The following is a 21,691-nucleotide window of genomic DNA, read 5'->3' on the forward strand; positions in this document are numbered from 1 at the left end:
ATAGGTGTCAGCCTTGTCAACAGGTTGAAAACTAATCAATAATTAATTTATTCAGCACCCACTTTGTTCTGTGAAAGATGAAGGTTTAAGGTACTGCACCCAGGAAATGTGGAATCCGGGCACAGCAGGAAACGACAAGGCACTCCAGGGACCAAAGTCCAGACTTCCAGGCCTGGCTTGCTACAAGTTCGTTTATTTGGTTGGTTTGTTTGTTTATTAATTTCTTCACCCAACACGGGGCTCGAACACACGACCCCGAGATCAAGAGCTGCATGCTCTTCTGACTGAGCCAGCCAGGCGCCCCAACTAGTTTGTTATTTGTAAATCACAGTTCCTCTAAGCTTCAGTTTCTTCTCCGTAAAATGGGTTGAACAGAAGAGTTACCCTTCGAGTCTAAGCTCCTGGGACATTTGCTCCACAAGGCTTACTGCGACCCCCTAGGCAGGAGATCCCGTAGGGCCCTACCCAACGACCATGCACGGACCGCCCTTCGTGCAGCTGCTGGTCTGTTCCGGGGGTCCACCCACCCCGCTACCGTATGAGCTCTGGGAGACCAGAGACCTATCTTGGCCACCAAATAATCTCAAGTAATTTTACTCAATAAATATTTGATGAATGAACAAATTCCTTATACTTTCCAAAAATGTATTAAAAGCCTATGATTCTATACACTCTACTTTGAATTGCTTCCTTGTCATCAGATCACTTAATCGGGAATTGACATAAATTTTTTTTCACATAAAATGTTCTGTCTCCCTCATTCCCCAGCAAGTCATTTTTTAATTCCTGCCAAACCCTTACTCTTTAACCTGATTCCCTTCATATCAGGGTCCACTCTATAGGTGTCTAGCTGAGACTTTAAACATCATTCTTCTGAAAACTGTTTTCAAACCGTTTGTTTGAGGGGCGCCTGGGTGGCTCAGTAGGCTAAGCATCTGCCTTTGGCTCAGGTCATGACGCCGGAGTCTGGGGATCAAGGCCCGCCTCAGGCTCCCTGCGCAGTGGGGAGTCTGGCTTCTCCAGCTGCCCCTCGCCCCGCTCAGGCTCTCTCTCTCACTCTCTCAAATAAATTTAAAAAACTAGAATAAATAAAACCGTTTGTTTGAATTTTTGTCTCCCTACTAGACTGGAGAGTCCTTAAGCTGGACGTGTGTGGTTCATATTTTCCCCAGTGCTTAACGGAGGACCTGACACATAACAGGGATAAGAAATATTTGGATGGATGGAAGCTTAAGGCTATCATAGTAATAATCAAAAGAAGGAAAGGGAAAGGCCTGGACACAGAACTTAGAAGTAATAAAACCGAGGGACATGAACTGCAAAGGCAGCATCAGCAGTACTCACTAGCACAGTATGCTTAAGAAACAAATATTCTATGATTTCTAACTGAAAACAGTTGGGTCATGGTATCACCAACTATCAAGAAGAGAAAACTGGAAAGTAGAATAAAATGAATGAAGCTGAACAGCAGGAGGCTTCTGCCGGGGAGTGAGGAGCTGGGGGGGTGGGAGACGACCTTCGGGAGGGAGTGTTGGATCGGTGTTGTTAAGGGAGCACATCCAGGTGTAGCTAACCTGAGAGCAACGGACGAACAGGCCAGGAGCGAGGAGGGGCCGGAGTTCGAGGCAGGCATAGGAGTCACAGGATTTCAGAGCTGCAGGAAATCTCTGGAAGGCATGTGGGCCACACGCTCATTTTACACATGAGCAAAGTCTGACAACGGTGCCTTGCCCGAGTCCTACTGCAGTGAGCAGCCCAGCCAGAACTAGCCTAAATCCTCCCACTCCTCGTCTAGTGTCATTGCCACCACATGGCAGGTGTTTCCAAGCCTCTTTATACAAAGGTGGCAACAGGAGCCGTGAGATTCTCAGCTGTCAACATTTCTAATCACTCTTCCTAGCCTAACGGCAGCGTCTGAACCCAATGATGATGGCCTGCACTGTTTTACACAGGTAGACTTGTTGCTGAAATTACGCCATCCAGTTTCCCTAGAACACCTGAATATATTTGGCTTGGTTATTACTCTAAGATCCAGGAGAGCTGCTTTCAAAGTGTGGAATGCTACCTGATTCAAACAATTACGGGCCACGTTCCCAAGCTACTGATGGGGATTTTGACTGCATTTCTTTTCTTTCTATCCTCTCCTATAAACGAATGCTGCAAGGACAGATTATTACAGTGCCTTTATAATGGTATAAACATCATATAGGTCTGGCAGTGCAATAAATATAACAGTCCAACAGTCTTCATTGTCCTTTTTTGCCCCCTCCACAACTGAGTGAATTATTTCACCTACGAGGTAAAAAAATTAATTCAGAGGTAGGAACAGCTCTTCTAAATTATATCCATTAAAATAACCAGTGAAAGACGGACCACGTGCATACTGTGCTTAATGTGCGGATGTTTACTGACACAGCCAAATGACAAGTGGAGCACAAGTCATGGCTATTTGCAGAGAGCGCACTCAAGCGTGGCTCTGGCTGCCCACGACCCCCAGCCCCTGCGGGAACAGTTACACAGGGATGGCAGCGGTGAGTGACGCACACGCCAAGGGAAGAGAAATACGAACTCATCTGTCCTACTCAGTATAATTCCTCTGGCTTTATGCACTCTCTGAATACTCTAAGCCAGCTAAGGCCCACTGTCAAGTGTGATGCCTTAGCAAACTCAAAGTAGTGGCCGAAAAAAGTACGATTCAGCAACTGCTAAGAATGTGGACATTTCATCATTTCCAGGGACCCGGACTACAGCGTCACAGGGCACGCCTGCATTCTCTGTGCCAACAATGAACACCGTGGCCTTCTGTGCCCTGATTCTGATTCGCCCCTGGGAGTGGCTTTTTCTTTGTCCCAATCAATATGCCTTAGCCTCTCACCAATGAGTGACACGCCTGTTCGAGAGTTCACTACGCCCTCCATGGTTTCTCCGCGAAGATGGGCCCCCTCCCTCCAGCATCCAGAATGTATTATAAGTTGGCACCACAAGAACCTGGAGAGCTTCAGTACCTACATCTTTCTCTCAATCATCTGGCTTTACTCTTTCCAGAGAGAAACACTGAGTTCTAGGCTGCTTTGTGCCTTAACACTTCAGAACTTAGCAAAAGTTGTGCAATCTGGTGAACAAAAGAGGAAACTGCTCTTTTAACACACACAAAAATAAACCTATTTACACATTTATCTGGGAGTATGGGCAACAGACAACCCCTAAATTTGTACGTTTGGTCTAGAAAATGTCTACCAGAAATCACGACTGCAAATATTTTCATTCTGAATTCACCTCACAATTGTTTCAAACTCCCTCAACCCATTTTTTCTTTTTTAACAGATTTTATTTATTTGAGAGAGCAAGAGAAAGAGAGAGAGAGCATGAGTGGGGTGGGGGGAGGGGTAGAGGGAGACAGACAAGCTGAGCAGGGAGCCCAACGCAGGGCTCAATCCCAGGACCCTGAGATCACGACCTGAGCCGAAGGCACCCGCCTCATTGACTGAGCCACCCAGGCGCCCCTCCCTCAACCCATTTTTTAAATGCCATTTCCTGGACTATGGGATGTGCCAAATGTGTTAAAGCCTGAAGCACCCCTCCGCTCTGTCCCAAAACGCAGCTCGGCTGCCTCTGGGTGTGCAAGGCAATCAGTGTTAAGAGTGCACAGTGAGAATGTGCGACCCCGGCTCTTATCTCCTGCCTGAAAGCAGATCACCCGGACTCTGGCCCATCTGCGGCAGGAGAGTAGGTAAGAGGAGTCCTCTGAGTAACCAGAATCTAATCTACATCAAGCCTTCACCAACTTGAATTAGTGGCTGGAGTTTACAAGTTGTACAAATTCAAACGAAGCAAAGATGCTCCATTCTCCAGACAACAGGCCCGGAGGCCAGGGGCTGGGCCTGGGAGAGCTGGGGCCCGGGGTCCTCAGGAGGGCCCGATATGGGACAGCAGCAGGGGTCCGTGTGCAGGCCCACGGTGGCCACTGGGGCGAGAGGACAGCCATGTGAGTTACATCCGTGTCGAACTTCTGGTCCTTGCACCCACTGCCAGAGATGGTCTCAGCTCACTGAATGGATACGTGCACAAATGAAATGAGACAAAAAGTCATCTGTGAGACACAATGCTACTCCTGTTAATACATCCTAGTCCCAAAGGCCCCCAAGCCCTTGTTCTCCATCATTCACCTGTCCATGACAGCCTGGTTCCTCTTCTGCTTTCTAGGACTGCAGGGGCTGCCGCCAGTGCCAAGGCTCTGATCTCTCACTCTTATTCCAGTACCAGAATCATGGAATCCACAAGTTGATAGGAACCTTCAGGACCACTGATTCACCCAAAGGTATGAATCCTTGCAAAAACATCCCTGCAAAGGGCCTGTGCCCGAGCGCACTCCTGAGGCCACCCGAGGTGAAGGACTATGTCAGGACACGTTACTGAGGAGTGGGTCCCCTTCTGAATTCTATGTCCCACGTCCCTGGATATCGTTATTTGTACATATCTTGACATGGAGTGAACACAGGTAGAATCCACCAGCAGAAAATGGCGGGGATGTTTATTCAATAAATAGAGTGCAGACGTTCCATACCACGTACTTTCTTAATTTCGGTTAAGTCTCAGGCACACCGTGCTTACCCACCTCCCTAACCCATCCACTTCCTGGGAAGTTTCAGGACAAAAGCTAGAGAAGGAAAGGCAAATAAAATAGATAGTTCTAAAAATATTTCCTTCCCTTTCAGGCTTTTTTAAATAAAGCTGCCCCCCCAAAAAAGGCAATAGGAAAAGGCTCTATAAATATATGAAAGGTTGTCCTATTTTCCCGGAGGCAGTCACAAAATCCCAGCCGGACCAAAGAGAGATGAAATTTTTAGGATCCCGCGAAATGTTTGTGGTCCTCTTTATAAGGCTTGGGTCTAAAGACGAACTTTTGTTTGAAAGACTTAAAACTCTGAGGAATAAAACACTCTTGGAAGCGCAGTAAAAAAAACAACCAGGTTGTTTCCAGAATTGAAAAAACCACCAATGCTCCCAATATTTAAATTAGTTTAGAACTGGCCCATTCTCCCATCATTTGAGCACTGCTTTGATTTCTGCCACCCTGTAGACACACACTAACTTCCCAATTAACAGAAAACAAGCATTATTTGTGAAAATGGTTGAGAAGTCAAAGATGACAGGAGAAAGCACTGCTAGGTATTAACATATTACAAATGTATGATAATTCTTGCCCTTAAAGATAATAAATTCTAAAAGAAAACTCGGGCAGTATAAATCCACTTTTTTTTTTAAACCAAAAGTGTGGGTTAGCAATTCTGAAACTACATTACGAGCATGTATTCTAAGACTCAATAAGTAAAGCTGTCGCGGATAACGAGTGGCAGGTTTCCCACCGTTAGAGAAGGGAGTTACACATGGGAAAAGGGCAAAAACAATGAACCGTGTGGTATGAAACTGGAACCAGAGGCATCCACATGAATTTGTGGTTTTTAAGACACACAGAGAAAAATAAAAACAAATATACATAGAGAGAGAGAAAGAGAGACAGAAATACAGAGACAGAGAAACAGAAAGAGCGAGAGACAGAGAAGCACAGTCAGAAGAAGCGAGGGGGGTAGCCACACACCCACACCCCCCCCCACACACACACACATTTACTTCCTTGCTCTGTTAACTGACACGGCCTGGAAGCAATGACAAGCCCGCGGCAATGCCACTCAGTGTCTTGATCTTGGTTTGTAAGTACAGTTCTCCACTAAAAGGAAGCAGGGCTCCTTGAGAAAAATGGTTGTTTCTAAGACTGGAACAGAGACGCTAGTGTAGCCTGTAACGTGTCACTGGGAAAGAGCAAAGAAGTGCTCNACCCCCCCCACACACACACATTTACTTCCTTGCTCTGTTAACTGACACGGCCTGGAAGCAATGACAAGCCCGCAGCAATGCCACTCAGTGTCTTGATCTTGGTTTGTAAGTACAGTTCTCCAATAAAAGGAAGCAGGGCTCCTTGAGAAAAATGGCTGTTTCTAAGACTGGAACAGAGACGCTAGTGTAGCCTGTAACGTGTCACTGGGAAAGAGCAAAGAAGTGCTCAAGAACCAGGGGACACGTCGGAAGGACACAGAAGTCATCCTGAAGGGGTTCCCACAGGCCACATCAGGGACAATTTGAGTAACAAAATAAACAGGCTTAGTAATGAACTATAATCCATAGAATAAAGAAAGAATTTATGAGCCCATATTGAAATAAATAAACGAACAAATAAGAGGACGTTTAGCTTTTCAGAAGAATTCCAAATAATAAATGTAGACGGAATGTCAGAACTGGAAAAGCCACCAGTTTGGTTACCACCAGGGTACCTGTGTCGAAGCATGATCCAAGGACGCTGAACCAGTCGGCAAATGCATGATGGGAAGCGTACTTTACACAGTCTCAAAGTATCTCCCCACAGCTTTCATTCTACATTCTTTTTAAAGTGAAACACTGTTTTTTTACTCCATTGTGTAAAAACTCTTGAAAATATTTAACAGACTTATACAAAAATGCTCATCATGGGGCGCCTGGGTGGCTCAGTCGGTTAAGCATGGACTCTTGATTTCAGCTCAGGACTTGATCTCAGGGCTGTGAGCTCAAGCCTTGCGCCGGGCTCTACGCTGGGCGTGGAGCCTACTTAAAACAAAACAAAACAAAAACAAAAACAAAAAACGCTCATCACAACACTGCCAGAATAGCAAAACACTGGAAGCGACCCAAGTGCCCACGATCAGAACGGATGTATGAACTGGCATATTCACATGATGGGATGCCGTGAAAAGGACAAGCAAAGGAAGCCCAGCTATAAAGCGTCACGATCAACCGTGGTTCTCGAAGCATGGTTTCCAGACCACCAGCACTANCAAAACAAAACAAAAACAAAAACAAAAACCGCTCATCACAACACTGCCAGAATAGCAAAACACTGGAAGCGACCCAAGTGCCCACGATCAGAACGGATGTATGAACTGGCATATTCACATGATGGGATGCCGTGAAAAGGACAAGCAAAGGAAGCCCAGCTATAAAGCGTCACGATCAACCGTGGTTCTCGAAGCATGGTTTCCAGACCACCAGCACTAGCATCACCCGCAGGTAAACTACGCAAGCGCTCCTCCCCACACCTACTGGATTAGAAACTGAGGCAGGGTGGGGGGTGCGGCGGCAAGTCAGTTCTGGAAGGCCTCCAGGTGAGCCTGATACTCTCAAGTCAGAGAGTCACTATTACGGCTGAATGTCAGTAACACCCGGGCAAGACAAGCTGGTCTCAGAAGAACACAGTATGTTCCTTTCACAGTGAAAAACCGGCTAACCAAAATAACAGCGTTTTAACCAAAACACAGTAAAGCTATAAAGAAAAGCAAGAAATTATTAATACAAGTTACTTCGTGGAGGAAAGAGGGTAGGGTATGGGGAAAGGCCACACAGACAGCCTCTGAGAATAACAGCGTCTTATTTCTTCAAGCAGGCAGTGGGTACGAGAATCATCCCCACATCTTTTAAACGACAGGGAAGACAGTCACTTTACGATGAAGAACAAGACAATCGCCACCTCACCAAGTTATCAAATTTAATTAACGTCGGGGGAGAAATCTTATTATGCCTCTGATAGGAGGCACCGAGGACACGACAGCCACTTGCGTGGTCTTCTGCCGCAAATGCGCAACTGGAATCTAATCCTAAGGAAACGTCAGACAGGCTCAAACTGAGGGACGTCGTACAAAACACCTAGCAGTACTCCTCAGAAATGTCAAAGTCATGAAGGACGAGGAAAAACTGAGCTGCTGTTTCAGACGAGAGGTGATGAAAAAGAAATGGCAATTACATGCAATGTAATTTGGATTGGATTCTAGACCAGCAAGATACTTTTTTTTTTATTATAAAGGACATTAGTAGGAAAAGTGATGAAATTTGAATGTCTGTACATTAGGTAATCATGAAATGTCAACTCTACATTCCTGACTTTGATAATTACAGTTGGCTGTGCCCTGTTTTTAGTAACTACTTGAAGTATTTGGAGGCAAAGGGCATCATATCGTTAACTTGTAAAGGGTTCAGAATAAAAAGTGTGCGTGTCTGTGGGTCTGTGTGTGCATGTGTGTATGGAAAGAGAGAATGATAAAGCAAATGTAAAATATTAACATCTAGGAAAGCTGGGTGAACAACGTACGGAAAATCTTTGTCCTACTTTCACAACTTTTCGTTCTCAATTATTGCAAAATAACAATTCCAATAAATTTTTAACTTGTCGTTTGTCCACAGAAACCAGGAATATTATACCCATTCAGTTTTCAACAGTAGCCTCTTGCTGACAAACCAAAAGCATTCATTGTAACAATAACTCACTGTAACAAATAACAATTCATAGCAAACCCTCCACATCCGGCAGCTCTAAGTTAAAGAAAAACCACCTATTATCCACCCCTCCGCTCGTCAAGTTAGAACAAGTAAGCCTCAGAGGTAACAAACAACCCGAAAGTGGCAATGTACAGTAGAAAGTATTCTTATAATTGCAGCTCAGGAAGTTGTGTGACATTAGACAAATTATCAAATCCCTCTGGGCCAGTTTCATCATCTGAAAGATGAAGGGGTTCTGTCAGATTATCTTTATGGTCTATTCTAATTCTTACATTATAAGAATCCATATGTGAATTTTGTAATAAAAATATTGCTTGCTTTAGAATTTAAAAGCAAAATACAGATAACACTAAATCAAATCGAGAAATTCAGGCCTAAGAACAGCCTGGACAATATGTTTTCATTAACTATCTATCCTAATTCTATTCCCCATACTAGATGTAGTATGGGTCCTACGAAATGTAGGACCTTGGGCCAGGATGATAGTTGACCACTCACTTATTTCTTATAGTCTGGAAAATAAAAATGTTCTGTGCTATTGAATTTTAGTAGCTTAACCAGCTTCGCCGAGAAGCATGACGAAACACCTGTGCCCTGTGTGCTGGGCACATATACATGACCATTAACCCCCAAACCTGTGGCAGGCAGTTAATAACATCTATCACATCTTTTCAATGTAATATGAGCCATGAAATAATTTGAATGGATTTTTATCTACTATTCTAGAGAAAATGTACTGGTACACCAAACACAATAACCACATAGGTATAATTAACTGTTATTGAGCTTTAATAAATAAAACTAGGTAAGTAACTTAATTGTTGTGCCTGAATTGCTAATGCTCTTTTTTGTTTTTTGTTTAGATGACATTGTTATTAAAACTGAACAGTATGCTCTGACCCTGCACTTAGTTATCACAACGCATAAAGCAAACTCTATTTCGCAGCGGCTGCTCACCTGAGAGCTCTTGCCACATTTAGCATCTCCTGAAACGATCACAATTTGATTCTGAAGCAGATTCTCCATAAAGGAGTATTTTTCTTTCCATATTGGAAGATCTTCCCTCTCTTTTAGAAGTTTGTAATAACGGGATGAATACGGCAATCCATCGAAAGGGTTAAGTTCCAAATCCTCACACGCCAAAATCCCCTCCTCATCCCCATCACTGGAGTCCAGGGATTCAGGGAAATAGCGTTTCTCGGAGGCAGAGTTTGGGCATTCCAGTTCTTCCTCTTCCATCTTGTCCGAAAGTGAGCTTAAACAGCAGGCATCCTACAGTCAAGACGCTCCTACAATAACACACCGCGAACAGGGCTAGAGTCTACGAACACAAACTCGGATGTCTCAATCGCCGAGACTTCAGATCAAAGCCTTAGCGAGCTGAATTCCTCAAATCTGCATCGGGTCTTCTTCGCTGTGTCACCTGCGGGGCCGGCTCACGTAGGCACTCTTCTGCACGTTAAATGACCGTCCACACACACCCTACAAACACAAAAAGAAGGAAAATCAGGTACACATACGAGATGCTCAAAAGAAAAAGCACAGGCCTTCAAAACAAGAGCGCTGTATTTTTTCTGGGAGCTGGTTACTGCCTGTCATTTCTGCTGCCTCTTGGAAAGCCTAGGAATAACTCAGGCTAGCTCTTCAAGTCTGGTCAGCTGCAATTTTCTCCTGGCCAGCTTGGGGATGGTTCCACACTGGGCCTGGTGCTCTCGGCCTGACCTCTAGCACAGGCCCCGACAGCCCACCGGGGGATGTGGGGGCTGTGAGGCTCACGTGGTCTCTAACCCACTTACAAAAGGGATGCTGGATCCTGGAACGGGGAAAATTGAGGGCCCAGGGAGTGTTCCCCTCACACTGGATACAAGACAGTCTATTTTATTTTAATTAAGAAATCTTCTAGCTTAAAAGAGTATTTTTAAAAACTTTTAGATTTGCTTATGCCAGTCTACAATGACAGGTGTGGGAAGTGGATTTATTTATTTTTTTTCTCTCTGAGGCTATAGCTAGCTTTTATTAATAAGGTCTTTTGTTTGTTTAATCAAACAAGAAGCCTCAAGCATATTTCTTGAGATTCCAGGGTCTTGATCCTAAAATATCTGATTCAAGCAGCAATAGAAGAAAACATTTATTTATTTATTTATTTATTTATTTATTTAAGATTTGATTTATCTATTTCTTTGAGAGAGAGAGAATGAGTGGGGGGGGAGAGGGCAGAAAGAGAAGAGAGGGAGAAGCAGACTCCCCGCTGAACAGGGGGCCCAACATGGGGCTTGATCCCAGGACCCCGAAATCATGACCTGAGTTGAAGGCACATGCTTAACGGACTGAGCCACCCAGGTGTCCCGAAAACATTTATTTTAAATGAAGAGGATGAACTACTCAAGCAAGGGCAAATTTACACCAGTAACTTATTCCCTACATGTCAGGTAAGTGATCTTTCATATCTGAGTGATTTTTAAAAATCCAATGAATATTGCTGGAAATAAGCCCTTTTCATATTAACCAGGTGAAAACTTAAAATACAGAGAAACTCAAGTAAAGAAGAACAAAGCGTAATCTGTAATTCATGATATAGTCAAATTACTCTTTTTACAGCACCCCATTTATTGTAACCATTGAGGTGGTTAGTGGGCTCACAGGGCTGCCTCCTTGGCCTACGTAATACAAAAGGCTTCTTCACTGTTCAAGCCAGGTTCCACGGAGACACTCAGACACTCAAGAAACACTTGTTGAGTGCGCTCTCAGGGCTCCAGTTAATAACACACATAAGGATACCTTGAGGCAGGACCAAGAATTTTACAAACTCGCATGCAAATAGGCCAAAAGAGGGAGAAACTAATAACCAGAGGGAGGGAGAAAGGATGTTTTAGCTCCTCAAAGGTAGAGTTCTTCAAAATTCATTCTGAAAGTTGTTTCAAAATGAAAATGATGTAATAACCCAAATGGAATATGGTTAATGTCACCGTTCTTTGCTGCTCCTGTGGGTGAGACCAAATCCACAGAACAGCTCCAAGAAACACGCTGGCCTGAGATCACAGGACAAGCTGACTTTGAGAAGGTGGCTAAGAATCAGAAAATTCCACTGCTTTAGAGAAGTTAACACTTGGTTTTATATTCGATTTTTCCTTTAAACTAACTAGAATCCCTTCCAGAGATTCTCATTCTACACGTAAATTAAATTGCTGTTATTATGATGGATGATTGCCATACGTACTATTTCTGAGCTGTTTAACCTAAAAAACACAGCTATTATTTTTACCAAAAAAAAAAACACCTTTGAAATGTTTCTCTTAGTTTTAGACTGCACCCTAATGGTGCAATAATCTTGAAATTACAGTAAAATCTTATTTATAAAGTATCGACCACTTTGAACCCTCAGGGAAGAATTGAGTTTTCTGAACAGTCATTTTTTCTAGAGATGGAAGGGTCCCCTGGCCCCTTCACCACACACACACACACACACACACGAACATCCAGTGCAGCTCCATCACCACTTCTCTGTTACAGCGGATTAAAGATGGCCGCACACGCTCTGTCACTGCTCTCCTGGAGAAGTGGAGTCTACTACGTCTCCCCTTCCTCTGAGCTGGTCCTGTGAATCACTACGATCAAAAGAATGCAGTGAAGTGATGCCGAACCACTTCCGAGGCATTCACACGCCTGAAACACCCCCTCTTGGAGCCAGCTGTCATTCTGTGAGATGCTCAAGCCACATGGAGAGGTCACTGGGAAGAGACCAAAGCTGGGCTTCTGCTGGCAGAAAGCACAGACATGCCACGTGGGTAAGCCACGGAAGATGGTTCCAGCCAGGTCAAGTCTCCAGGTGACCACAGGCCCAGCCAACACAACACCCAGCAAAAGCAGCACCCACAGTCACCCAGACGACCCAAAGAACTGTGAGAGGGAACACACGGTCACCGCCTCTGCAAGCTACTTCATGCCAGGGTGTCGGTCTTGGCAGCAGCAGGTAACCAGACCTCTGCCTACTAAAACAACCTAACTTTCTCTTCATGACTCAGGGTCACCATTACATCAGCGCCTGAACAGAATGATGTCCTCAGACTTCCCTGAAGTGTCCAGGGATCAAAGGCCAGACTGGTCTGAAGCCCCGCTTTTCTGCAGGGACTCGATACGCATGTCACACTGTGGTCAGCGTGCTTCCCTAGTGGGGCCCTTCTCTGCTTTTCTGACCTGCTCTCCTACCCAGCATGTTAGAAACCAGTTAGGCTTGTTGGACAGAAGTACTTGTAAAGGTTGAGTCCTCAAAGGGTTCCATATTGAATCCAGCAAGCCTGAGGGGCAGTGCTATGAAGTTTGTGACAATCGATTTTCACTACTCAGAGGGACTTTCTGTTGCTCGATGGTTCTAGTCCCAGATTTAAAGGGGGCAGTGGTGTAGTTTTCATGATATACAACACCTCTCCGCATTTATTCTGCTGCTGGTATGAACCATGTTAGTGTTTTCTTAGAGGTAATTAAATACATACAAGAGATCCATGTTTTGACCTTTGGCAAATTTAGTAGTACCAGTAAGGGAAAACAAATATGGTAGGGTACATGCCACTCAAAATAAAATTTAATAAGGGGGCGCCTGGGTGGCACAGCGGTTAAGCGTCTGCCTTCGGCTCAGGGCGTGATCCTGCCGTTATGGGATTGAGCCCCACATCAGGCTCCTCCGCTATGAGCCTGCTTCTTCCTCTCCCACTCCCCCTGCTTGTGTTCCCTCTTCTCGCTGGCTGTCTCTATCTCTGTCAAATAAATAAATAAAATCTTTAAAAAAAATAAAATAAAATAAAATTTAATAAGAACTGTTGTGTTAGCAGTATCAGCTATATTCCACTACAGGAATATGAAAGATTGGTATCTGTTCCTTTTCAAAGCTTTCTTACATATAAATTGTAGACTGCATGATTTGTCAAGGACTGCCCTTTCAAGTGAGTCTATTATGACTTTTAAACAAATATTTATGAAAAATAATACAGATCTAACGTAACATGAAACCACCTCAACAAGAAAAATCAGAAGTTGATGTAAGATGAGCTATGCCTTAGTCACTGAGGTCCTTGGTTCTGATGCAGTTAATTCTAGAAACGCAGTTCACAGAAAAGGTAAAGTTTGCAAGGGATTAAGTAAAACAAGATTGTGAAATTTGTCCTGAGAAACTTTGGATTGGGTTTCGCTGTTCAATGTTCCTCTTCTGCATTTTTCTCTGTGTTCAATTTACTAAAAAGAATCTTCACACCTACCAAATTCTCAAGCGTACGTTAGGACTTTGCAGAGATCGAACGGGGTCTGTGTGGTCTCCTGCAGTCTCACGGCTTCGATGCCACCCGTATGAGGAGGACTCCCACATGAATGCCCTGTCAATCCTTGCTCCTAAGCTTTAGTCTCATGTGTTCCACTATCGACTCATCATGTCCAACTTGGATATATAACAGGCATTTCAAACTTAACATGTCCTAAACTGAGCTCCCGAGATTTACCGCAAAGCCACAAACCTAGTCCTCCCACATCAATGACTTCCTACCTTTCAATTGCTCAGACCAAAAAATTTGAAATTATTCTTGATTTTTCTTGATCTCAAATTCCACATCTGATCCTTCAATGGACGTAGTAGGCAGAATAAGGCCTACAGAGATGTGCACGTCCTCATCCCCGGAACCTGGGAATGTGTACTTTGATTTGACAAAAGGGACTGAGGACGTCACCAAGTTAAACCCCTCCAGCTAGAGAGACTATCGTGGTGAGTCCGATCTAAACTTGAGAGCCCTAAAAGCAGACCATCTTTCCCAGTTATAGTCAGAGGGATGCAGTGTTGTTGGCTTTGAAGATGGAGGGAGGGCCAGGAGCCAAGGAATGATGTGGGTGGCCTCTAAAAGCTGAAAAGACAAGGAAATGGCCTCTCTCCTAGAGTCTCCAGAAAGGAACAGAGCCCTGCCAAGCCCTCGATCTTCATCCGGTGAGAACCTTGATGGACCTGTAACCTACAAAACTGTAAGAGAATAAATAACCACTCACCTTGCAGGGATTTGTTGCAGGAGGAACAGAAAACCTGATCGTGTCAGTTCTACTTTCAAAATACATCGAGCACCACTGGGAGCAGCTGGTCCCCGGGATCACGGCAGCAGCCTGCTGACTGGCCTTCTGGTTTCACTCTTCACCCTACGGCCACTTCTCAACCCAGCCGCAGTGACTCTGTTAAAGTCAGCTCATGTTTCCTCCCCTCACAAGTCTCTACTGGCTTCCCATCTATCTCATCTTACTCCAAGGAAAACCCCAAACACTTAACAGGATCGACAAGCTTGGAGGCTCTGGACCTGGCACGGCTCTGGCCCCATTTCCAACCACTCCCTCGGCTCCTCACACTTCTAGCCACGTGGGTCCCTGGATATTCCTTCCAAACTCCTTAGGATTCCATTTTTCCCCTTTCCCTAGTCCTTCGCTTCATGCTGAGATGCTGGTGATGGCCTACTGTCACTATGCTTCTGGATTCCTGTGACTTTGTGTCCCCTTTCATTAATGATAGGACTGACTCCTGCTGTTCCTAAAGGCTCTGGCCTGAAATTCTGGTGAATTCCCAGATTCCAAAACTGAAATATTTGTACGCATTCTTGGTTTTCCCTTGAGTCATACACCCAAACTGCAGTTCACGCTTTTTCCAACATTAAAGCTGTTTCCTCCTTCCAGAGGAGTTACGATGCAGAAACCACCAGAGCTGCACTGAGACCTGTCTGATGCGCAGACCACGCTTGCTCCAGGCCGCCCACCTTCCCAGCAGCCTGGAAAGAACCAATATGGACAAAGCAACGTCCTCACATACCAGGGAACTGCTCAACTATCTGTACTACCCATTCTCCTCTCCCCGAGCTGTTGCTCTCTCCTTAGACTGTTATCGGGGCGATACTCTCTTTGGTAATTGCCACAGTCTGAGCCCGAATATCGTGGGTGCTTAGCAATTAGAGGCGGAGGAGCTAATGACTGAATCACTTTCTGTTCTTTAGGGATTTTCCACTGTCAAGACTAACATCTGTTTTATGATGGGTATTATTCATGATCGAATACGTTTTCTCTGGCCTCAAGTGTTCTCACCTTCCATGCCTACACTTCTGCTCTTCCATTTACTTATTCAGCCAGTACCTGAGTGCCCGCTAAGTGTCCACCCTACAAACAGGCCAGTGCCCAGAAAGAACAGCCAGGTCCGGGTCCTGTCCTCACGGAGCTTACTGGCCAGTGAGGCAGAGCAGGGTGGGGAGGAGGGGTGTGGAACAGAGATCATCTACGACACGTGGACTTAGTCTCATGGTCAAATAACTAGAAGAAGGAAGATGTGATGTGGCTGGTACATAAAAGGACAGAGAAAGGCTCTGGTACAGACGAGCTCACAGAGCAGACGGGGCCAGGTCACCAAAGATGGTATGCTAAAGAGACGGTTTTATTTTAAGTGCCGTGGGTCTTACTTGCCCAGTCATTTCTTGATCAAAATTCTTATTTTTTTACTCTTCTGCCTTCTTTTTACAATTCTCCTCTTAGAGTTGATGTGTTATGGTATTTTTTTTACTCTAAAAATTATAATGTTCTTAAAGTCCATAGTGAAACAAGTTCTAGGAGAGCTGGTAACATTTTAAGGCAAAAGGCAGGATGAAGCATATAGTGGGGTTATGAGCTGGCTTACCAAGCTGGGCAAAAAATCATTTTCGTGTACAAAAATTCTTAAGATTTATAAAAACTAAATAACATTTCTTGACTGGAGCATTTTAAATCATTTTCCGATAGGTCCATGAAAATAATCTGTTCTGTGATCGAATTCACGGCCAAACCCTTTTTAGCTCCACTCTTTAGGGTAAGGGTTCTGGGGGTAAAGGGAACACACACACATACACGTATCTTGCCTTTTAAAAAAATTATTTTTTTATAGGACTCCCAAATCTGTGTTGATACTATTTGACCAACGAATTTCTCCAGAAGAATCAGTGCGAATTGAAACTTTACAAATAGTTTAGTATCTATTTAATGTCGCCTCATATTCTGCACAGCAGTAAATGATTTATTATTAAGTATTTGTATACAGGTTCAAACAGAATCAGTAATCTAAAAACAAAAACCTGAGGACGAATCTTCTGTAAATACTAACCTGAAAAAGTTGTACTTTTGTCATCTGTGTCCCCAAACTTAGTTATTCCCTAGTGTCACAGATTTTTCAATCTCTTGGGAGAAACACTACCCTCGAGATAAAGTGACCTCTGATCTCTATTATGATAGCGTAAGTCCAGAAATTCTGGCCATTTATGGGAGCAGCTTAGCAAAAGGAGACATCTGTCTATGTGGAGCCTTCGGAACCACACTATAGGACTAATGCAAATACTCGCTACATGTACTCAACACATTTATTCGGATTTTCACTTTGTCCTCTTGCTCTAGGTTCAGCACAGATTTCCGAAAATCAAGATCCATTTCTGAGCCAACTTTACAACTTCTCCAAAATAAGATACAGGGTTTTGCACAGACCACGTGATCAATAAATATTTGCTCAACTAATAAACAATATCCCTGTAACCCATAATTATAATGTTTAGAACAGAGAAGGTTAATGAGGCGTCACAAGTGAATAATAACTGTCTTCAGGATAAAGGGCTATTATTTTTGAGAGAACAGGATCACTGATCCAACATTCCATGCCAATTCCATTCAAAATGCTTATTTGTGGCAACATAAAGAGCTTGCACCGAATGGAAATCAACTCATTGCTTCCCTCATTGAAGAAGTCTTGCTATTAAAATGTCCGCTCAGTCTAACAGTATGATCAGTGCCCCAGTCTGTTTACATTCTGGCACAAGCTCCTTATCGCACTGCCAACCAGTAACAGTTGGTAGACTGGAACTGGTCTGCCGATCCCACTTCGAGAAGCATAGTTCTCCACTGCTACTAAAGTTGGACTGATAACAATAACGGTAATGATGATAATTCCCCCAATTAGCCTTTATAGAGCGTGTTTATTGGGTGCCAGATGCTCTATGTACTTAAAACACTCTGTATGGATTATTTCATTTAAACTCTTAAAGACCCCATGAGGGTTGACTTTATTATTTCCATTTTTCAAATGAGGAAATTAAAGCCTTCGGAGGTTTAGTTAATTTATCCAGCTTCTATCAGCTCATCTGTGGGACAGCAGGTGCTTGAAGTCAGGCAGCCTGATCTCAGCTTCACCCCAGTTAAGCGGACGGTGTATGCCTAACCACACCGTACCACACCGCTTCCTGACCGCATCAAAGAACACGGGCTCGCACTGAAACACTGTGGGCTGAAGGAATACTTGATGCTGTGGGAGATGTCAGGCAGGGGTGGTCTGGAAGAAATACCATTAAACAGAACAAGTGTGTCTCTCTTATGAAAAGAAAGACATTTGAGAATTTTTTGAAAAACATGGTTGTAATCACCCACATGGCCTTACAGTCAAATATTTAATATGTAAACTTTATCTCCCAGGCATGTTACATGCTAACTGAAACAATGGGCTTATCATTACTAGGACTTTTTGAAGGTTACCCTGTACTTTGCCTTTAATTGGCCCACAGCTCCCCAAAGCACATCCCATTTGGCTTCTAGTATCTACTTAAAATCTTTCTTGAGTAAGATAGAAGTTCAGAATTTATTAAAAAAAAAAAATCTTATCTCCAGACTTCTAACAAGTGGACTTTGTTTTGATTTTTAAGTAAGCAAATTACATTGGCTTTTTAAAAACACTCAAATTAAAAAATGATTCACTTTTGGGGCGCCTGGGTGGCACAGCAGTTAAGCGTCTGCCTTTGGCTCAGGGCGTGATCCCGGCGTTATGGATCGAGCCCCACATCAGGCTCCTCTGCTATGAGCCTGCTTCTTCCTCTCCCACTCCCCCTGCTTGTTCCCTCTCTCACTGGCTGTCTCTATCTCTGTCAAATAAATAAATAAAATCTTTAAAAAAAAAATAAATAAAAAATGATTCACTTTTAACTCAATATCAGTTCATGCCAAATATGGCTGGAATAACCAATCCTGCGCAATTAATTTAAGAATCCTATATTCCACTGGTAATTTCAATTTTTGTAGACTTATATACAGGAAGATCTCCCAAGTTCAATTAATACTTGCGTATCATGATAACCTATCACTCCCCAAATATATGTTTGCAAATCGAGGGTTTTATTAGAATTTCAAATGACTGGGCCATTCGGTGCTTTTCAATATTGTTTTGTTTTACTGAAGAATATTGAATAAGAGCAAAGTTAATAAAGTTTGCTAAAATATTAACTTGGCTTATTTATGCGGTGTAGTTAGATATCTGAGCAAACGTTTGGGATCCAGCAAAAGCTGAAATCTAAAGAAGAGGTTATTTCAAGTCTTCCCTAGGAAGACAACATAGTTATTTTACCTCTGAACTTTCACCCACCTTTTTGTCAAGACAGCATTTATCTGAGGCACCATCATAACCCCCAAAGCTACATTTCACTTGAATTATTGTTCCAAATGGAGATGGGTGAAAAACCACAAGTATCAGGAAATTTTCTTTCTTAAGAAAGTAATGGGTAGTCATTTTGCAGTAACTTTAATAAAACAGTAACAGATTGATAAACTACACCGTGCGTTTGATGGCCAGTGGGAGAAAATATAACTTCAGGGAATGCCGGTGCATGAACCCCTCCAGAGCAGGGATTCTGCTTTACTAATCTTTCCAGATCTTGAGCTTACTTTTTCGGCCACTCCTCCTCAGTCTCCCTGGGTTCTCCCACCACACCCACCTCCTCATGTCAAATAGCTGTGCACCCCAGGGTCCTCGCCTTGACTCTCTTCTCATTCCACGTTATCACCCTGGAGAAAATCATTCATATTTTAACTCAATTTCTGAATGCTTAATCTAAATTTCTCCCTTCATCTCAGACTTCTTTCTTTAGTTCCTGACCCACATGTCTAACTCCTACTTAAGGGAAATCCAAATTTAGACGACAGGCATTTCAAATGAAGTGAACTCATCATGGATGCATGTCTCACACTCTCTAAAAAGAAAAAGACTTCTCTCCTTCTCTGGCATTCTGGATTTTGATAACTAACAGAACAACTTCCCCATCACCTGGGCGTCATCCCTGGCTTCTCCCTCTTTTTCACCCCCTACAACACCAAGACCTGCCACTTGGACCCTCTCAGAGGCCCCTCTTCCCTGTTCACCGCCCTCCCGACCATCACACTTATTTTATTATTTCTTCATGGAATTACTACAAAATCTCCAGTTTGGTTTTCCTGCCTCGAGTTTTGGCTCTCCACCAATCCGTCATTCAGATGCTGCCAGCGATCGCTTTCAAATGGAGAACCGATCACGTCACTGACCCAAATCCTTCTCATTACCTTCAAGATACAAATCTCACTCCTTTGGTTCTTTCTCATTTAATGCATATCTGCCTCCCAGCCTCACTTCCTTCTATGCTCTTCTATTAAGTTCCCTCTGCTCCAGCCACAATGGACTCCTGCTTAGAGCTGTTCTCTTGTGCCTCGGTCCTTTGCCCGGGAAGCCTTCACACACAATCCATCTGGTCATTTTCTATTCCCTTTATGAAGAGCAATCCCCCTGAGAAGTACCTGCCACATAATAAATGTTCAATATTTGCTCAATAAATGTTCGCTGTATGCCTGTTATAACAACCAACCGCATTTAAAAAGTTCTTTACAATATACAAGATATTTTCACTCCTATCTATAATCACATTTCATTGATTTTGATTTTCACAGCTTGACTGTTAGACAATCATTGCAGATCTTGTTATATTCCCAGTTACCAATGAAGAAATAATAGCTCCTGACTTTCTGAAGTGCCATAGCTAGAAATTACTGCAATCATCCCTGACTAAAAGCCTGTCCTCCTTCTACTGTTATCCTACTTAAATGATCAGGTATACGCTGAAAACCCACTATGCACTAAAAGGAGTACTGGACTTAGCTCCTAAAATATTTAATCTAATCAGAGGCACAGGCCCATGCACATAAAATGGGCGAAAACTCTACAAGAAGTAGAGTACAGGGCTAGGTGCTAAACTGGGCAGTGCATCCAGTATGAGAGACAAGTGCATTTTGTGGGCATCAACCTAATTCTGGCAGCATGGTCCTGCAGCCCAATTACGCTAAGAATGAGTAAAACGCTGAAAGAGCATTCCTGAAGTCCACCTGTATGAGCGCAGACCATTACGGATCTGGAGGACAAAGGCAAAATGGAAATTCGTTTCTACCTTCTACCTTGACTGAACTCCTTTTAAGTTTCAAAAAGTAGAGGAGAAAAAGAGAGAAAAAAGTACCCTCACTCTGGCAAAACAAAAAGCAAAAAAAAAAAAAAAAAAAAAAAAAAAAAAAATCCAGCAACAGGAACAAAAACTCCCTCTGACTTAGGATGGTAAGGCTAGGAAACAACACAGTCATTTGCTTGCCTGTCTTTCTTTCTTTCTTTTTTTAATCATCCTACTTGCATTAAATAATGTTAACTTTCTACTACAATTATTTTTACTTTGAATTCTGATGTGGCTAAGAGATGTAAGTAAGAAAAAGAAAGGCTATGTCTGTCCCTTCATTGCTACCTTATTCCCTGGTGATAATGTTTTGGCTTGCTACTTTAGTTAAGCATCAGCAAAGTAAATAAGGTAATTTATTCTATCTAATTTGAGGAGCTTGGAGACTTTTTAAAAAATCGGGACTTTGTTTTTTACCTGACCACCAGTGACATCCTGAACATGACAATGAAAAGAAAAAGAAAACACATGGAAGGAAATCCCCAAAAGGAGCAACCGATACCTTTGCCATTCATCTCAACCCCTATCCCATCAGCAACTGTCTGTCCTCAGGATAGTTCCTCCAATGAGACAGCATATCCCTTTATCTAAAGCACTTTCTCTAACGCTCTTCTCACTCAATAGACAAGTACAGGTACACTGTACCAGCTGCTGGAGACAGAAAGAGAAACTGAATGCTGTCCTTAAACATTTTAGCACCTTTCCCTCCCCCGTTTGCACCCCCAACCAGTCATTTCTTCCATAGACACACCATCCCCTAAAATCAAATGTTGCTTTTCACAGTTGCCAGTTATCTATTACCTGGAATATTTCAATGCAAGAGTTCCTCAATGTCAAGTTCATAGCTACTGATAAAATCATTCCTCTACACTACTAAGAATAAAGTACCAACACATACTTCCACTTTTCCAACCTTAAACTCTGCATGCAACAACCAAATTCTTGAGTCCTTGTTACTTCAGCGTGGAGATCGACAATGTTGTTTCGTTGTTCTTTTTAAATACAAATGCTGAATCCTTTACTGT

The 21,691-nt window shown here is 43.2% G+C and overlaps 1 protein-coding gene across 3 annotated transcripts in view; it reads right to left on the minus strand.

The window, feature by feature from the left end:
• DHX32 (DEAH-box helicase 32 (putative)) overlaps positions 1-21,691 on the minus strand; it is a 61,092-nt gene that overhangs the window by 32,387 nt on the left and 7,014 nt on the right. For 2 of the 3 annotated variants that reach the window (XM_034663418.1, XM_034663417.1), the window contains exon 2: positions 9,319-9,843. In XM_034663418.1, coding sequence (XP_034519309.1) covers positions 9,319-9,600 — 282 coding nt within the window. In that variant the 5' untranslated portion in view covers positions 9,601-9,843. Of the gene's footprint in view, positions 1-9,318; positions 9,844-21,691 lie in introns of those variants that run through there. The other variant, XM_034663419.1, reaches the window with a different exon arrangement.

Source organism: Ailuropoda melanoleuca, chromosome 6 (genome assembly GCF_002007445.2).
Source record: "Ailuropoda melanoleuca isolate Jingjing chromosome 6, ASM200744v2, whole genome shotgun sequence".
NCBI lineage: Eukaryota > Metazoa > Chordata > Mammalia > Carnivora > Ursidae > Ailuropoda > Ailuropoda melanoleuca.